This window comes from Gekko japonicus, unplaced genomic scaffold (assembly GCF_001447785.1).
Source record: "Gekko japonicus isolate JY-2015 unplaced genomic scaffold, Gekko_japonicus_V1.1 scaffold5510, whole genome shotgun sequence".
Taxonomy (NCBI): Eukaryota; Metazoa; Chordata; class Lepidosauria; order Squamata; family Gekkonidae; genus Gekko; species Gekko japonicus.
The window spans coordinates 32725-36215 of NW_015172183.1; the positions used below are offsets into that span (position 1 = coordinate 32725).

General features: G+C 53.2%; 1 protein-coding gene across 1 annotated transcript in view; it reads right to left on the reverse strand.

Moving 5' to 3' along the window:
• LOC107118691 (obscurin-like) overlaps positions 1-1919 on the reverse strand; it is a gene marked incomplete at its 3' end in the record, with an annotated part of 32998 nt that extends 31079 nt beyond the window's left edge. Inside the window, exon 1 of the mRNA XM_015421052.1 lies at positions 1904-1919. Within this exon, the coding sequence (XP_015276538.1) occupies positions 1904-1919 (16 nt within the window). The remainder of the gene's footprint in view (positions 1-1903) is intronic.
• Between the last annotated feature and the right edge of the window lie 1572 nt (positions 1920-3491).

Sequence of the window (3491 nt, forward strand, 5' to 3'; positions counted from 1 at the left end):
GGAGGAGGAGGAGATTGGATTTATACCCCGCCCTTCACTTGGAGTCTCAGAGCAGCTTACAAACTCCTTTCCCTTCTCCTCCCCACAACAGACACCCTGTGAGGTGGGTGGGGCTGAGAGAACTCTGACACAAACTGCTCTTTTTCAAGGACAGCTGTGCCAGAGCTTGTGACTGACCCAAGGTAACATCAGCAGGTGCAAGTGGAGGAGTGGGGAATCAAACCCGGTTCTCCCACATTAGAGTCTGCACACTTAACCACTACACCAAACTGGCTCCAAGGATGCTTCCAGAAAGTGTGTGTGTGGGGGAACCTTCATAGGTACTAGTACCAGGGGTCATTTCCTGCAGGAGCGCACAGGAGCGGAGCTCCGGCAGTAAAGAGCCCAGGGGGTGGGCACATGCAACAAGCCCCACCCACTGCTCCCGACAGCCCTCAGTTAGAGCAAGAAGCAGCCAGGTAAGCTGCAGAGCCCCCCGGTGCAAAACAGTCCAGTGGCACCTTTAAGACCAAATTTTATTCAGATCCAAGCTCTCCCTCCTCTGCGAGGACAGATCTGCACGATCCCCCCCCCCAATAGCTAGCCATCCAAAACAGTCCAGTTTAGCCTGAGCGGGTGTTGCCTTCTGACACACTTCCAGTGAGGTCAGGGGGTGTGGCATATGCAAACGAGTTATGCTAATTCGTTATGCTAATGAGCTCCTGCACCTCTTTCTCTACGAAATGACCCCTGATACAGAGTTTATTAGAAATGCAGTTCGTTGGTAGGCCAGAGGGGGCGATAGAGCACTCACTCTCTGTAAAGATCATGTTCAAAATGGCAGACCAAGGAGATTACTGTTATGTCCCTGAGGGCATGTGGTTCGCACTACTTTGTGAGAGACCGGACACATAACAATAGGCACCAAGTAATAACCAGCATGACAGGTATCCCTGGTCCAACATTTTTGGAGAAAGCAAAGAACATCTTGTCCTGGGTTGCCTGAACATATGAAGCAAATGAAGCATTTGGTCCCCTTTTGGTGGCACAGTTTGGCTATTGTATAACTTCATCAAAGTGGGTGGCATTGAAATACCTATATAATATTAATCCATTTGGAAAACACTCTGTCCACATGCCATAGTAACACTCCTCAGATATGATAAAGTTATACGAAACGAGATATAAAACGCATGGTCGGTTGGTGTTGATGGCGTTTGAATTGCTTCCAGTAAACTGAATATTGGGAAAAGAAATATCTAGTCCTTGGAGACTTTTTTTGGCATAATACATCACGGTTGTTTGCCTCGTCTCAACTTCCATCCCGGTGATCTCTCTCTTTGGTTTGCACGCTCCAGGTGGGGCCCGGAGAACTCCTGGAATCGAAACTGATCTCCAGTCCTGGAGAAAATGGCTGCTTTGGAGGTTGGACTCAACGGCATTGTAGCCCACTGAGGTCTGGCCCCTCTCCAAACCCCGCCCTCCCCGGGCTCCACCACCCAAATCTCCAGCCAACATAGGGTGGGGATCTGGTGTTTACATGCACACCAATGGGCAGAAGCATGGAGTGAGCATGACAGCAGGGAGGGAGGGAGGGAGGACCTTTGCAAATGCATTCTGCGTCTCCTCTTGCCATTGGATAAACAAAACGACCCTCAAAACATATAAGCTTCAGGAACGGGGCTTCTAGAGCAACGGCGTTTACTTCAAGACAGCTCTCTTCCCGTGTGTTTATAGAAACTGGGTGTGGCAATTGCACCAAAGGTTCCTGCAGCTGATGTGCATTGGTAGACCACAGCAGGGTAGGTGATGTATCCCAAAACTTTTGTGAGATGCCCAGGGAACCAGGAAGGGAGATGTTAGCTACTCCAACTGCTTGGAGAGGTGGTCGTGGGGTAGGGTTGCCAAGTCCAAAATTACTTACCGCGGGGGAGTCCCATGCCGTCCTGGGAGCCTGTGTGCGTGCGCAAAGCGCACTGCCGCAATGACGCCACCCGGAAGTGACATCATTGCGTCGGCATGTTGGGGGCGGGGCCACTAGGATTTGAGGGAAAACCATAGAGTTTTCCCTCAAATCATAGAGCATCCCGCCCCCAACGTGGCCAGCATGATGATGGATCGAGTGGGGCCCAATGACCCCACGGCCGGTGAAGGGGCCGGGCCACCCATTGCCTTGGAGCACACTGAGACCCGGCCCCCTGCTTTCTCCCCCCTCCCCAGACCTGAGGTCACGGGGCGACGGAACACCCTGCAACTGGCTGCCTGCCCTGCTGCAACCGGTGGCCTCCAGGCCGCTTCCATGGCTCTCCACCCCAACGGTGCACCAGCCCCCATCCACTTGCAGGCTAACCGCCGACGTGCATTGGGCCTCGGCGGCCTACGACGCCCACGGCGGCAGCAGGACTGGCCTCGTCCCAACAACCCCACGCCCACTGAATGGGCCGGGCCACCCGTCACCTTGGAGCACAGTGAGGACTGGTCCCCCACTTTCTCCCCCATCCACAGACCCCTGGCTCCTTGTCCAGGCGGGTGGTGGTGGCCTGAAGGTTGCCTCCACCACCCTCCGCCCCGGCAGCGCACCGGTCCCGGTCCGGTCACAGGGCGGGCGGCTACCTGCAGTCGGCTGGGGCTGATGACAACCGCCATGGCGGTCGCAGGAATGGCCTCAGCCTCCTAAGCCTCCAGCTGCCGAAGCGTCCATCCCATTTGGCGGCTCCCTGCATGCTGAGGGCGAGAGGCTCATCACCGGCTCATTGGGTGAGACTGAGCCAACGCAGCAAGGCAACTCAGCCAGTGGCCAGGGACCCATTTCTGAGTGGCAGTTCAGGCAACCAACTGATTTTGGCGCGCATCGAATCTTGCCACCCCAAACAGGATTATAATATAGGAGCGATATCTCCGGTACCTGGCATTACATTTTATGGCACACATGGCCAGGCCAAAGTTGACATTTCTGTCAGATCCGGCCCTCATAACAAATGAGTTTGACACTTCTGGGCTAGAGACTTACTTTTATTTTTAATGAAAGCTGGGAATTCAGAGAACCTGCTTAAACTATCATGATAACGCCACAGGGGTATATTGATATTTTGAAAGAAAAAAAAATGTGGGGTGCTCGGATACCACCAGTAACGATAACAACGGCAGCACCCTTGCTTGAAAATCCCCAGTAATGATACCAATGGCAGTACCCTCTCTTGAAAATAGCTCCACAATTGTAAAAGTGCACAGGGAGGGCAGACAAGCAGAGGAACCATGTCCGAACCTATTTCAATGCTTGTGGATTGACTCCCCCCAAAAAATCAGGAGTAACTCGAGCATACAGAAAAAGTCTAGGTCAGCTGATGATAACGTTGAGTCTCGTACTTGGGAGGCTCGGGAAAAGGTTCCCCATAAGCCCATTGAACTTGGATGCCAGCTGAGACCTGGGTCCAATTTCTAGTGGGGTCCACATACAGCAGGGTCTCCTTGCTACTAGAACCTTCCCAAATGTACCCTTCTGATAGGGGACA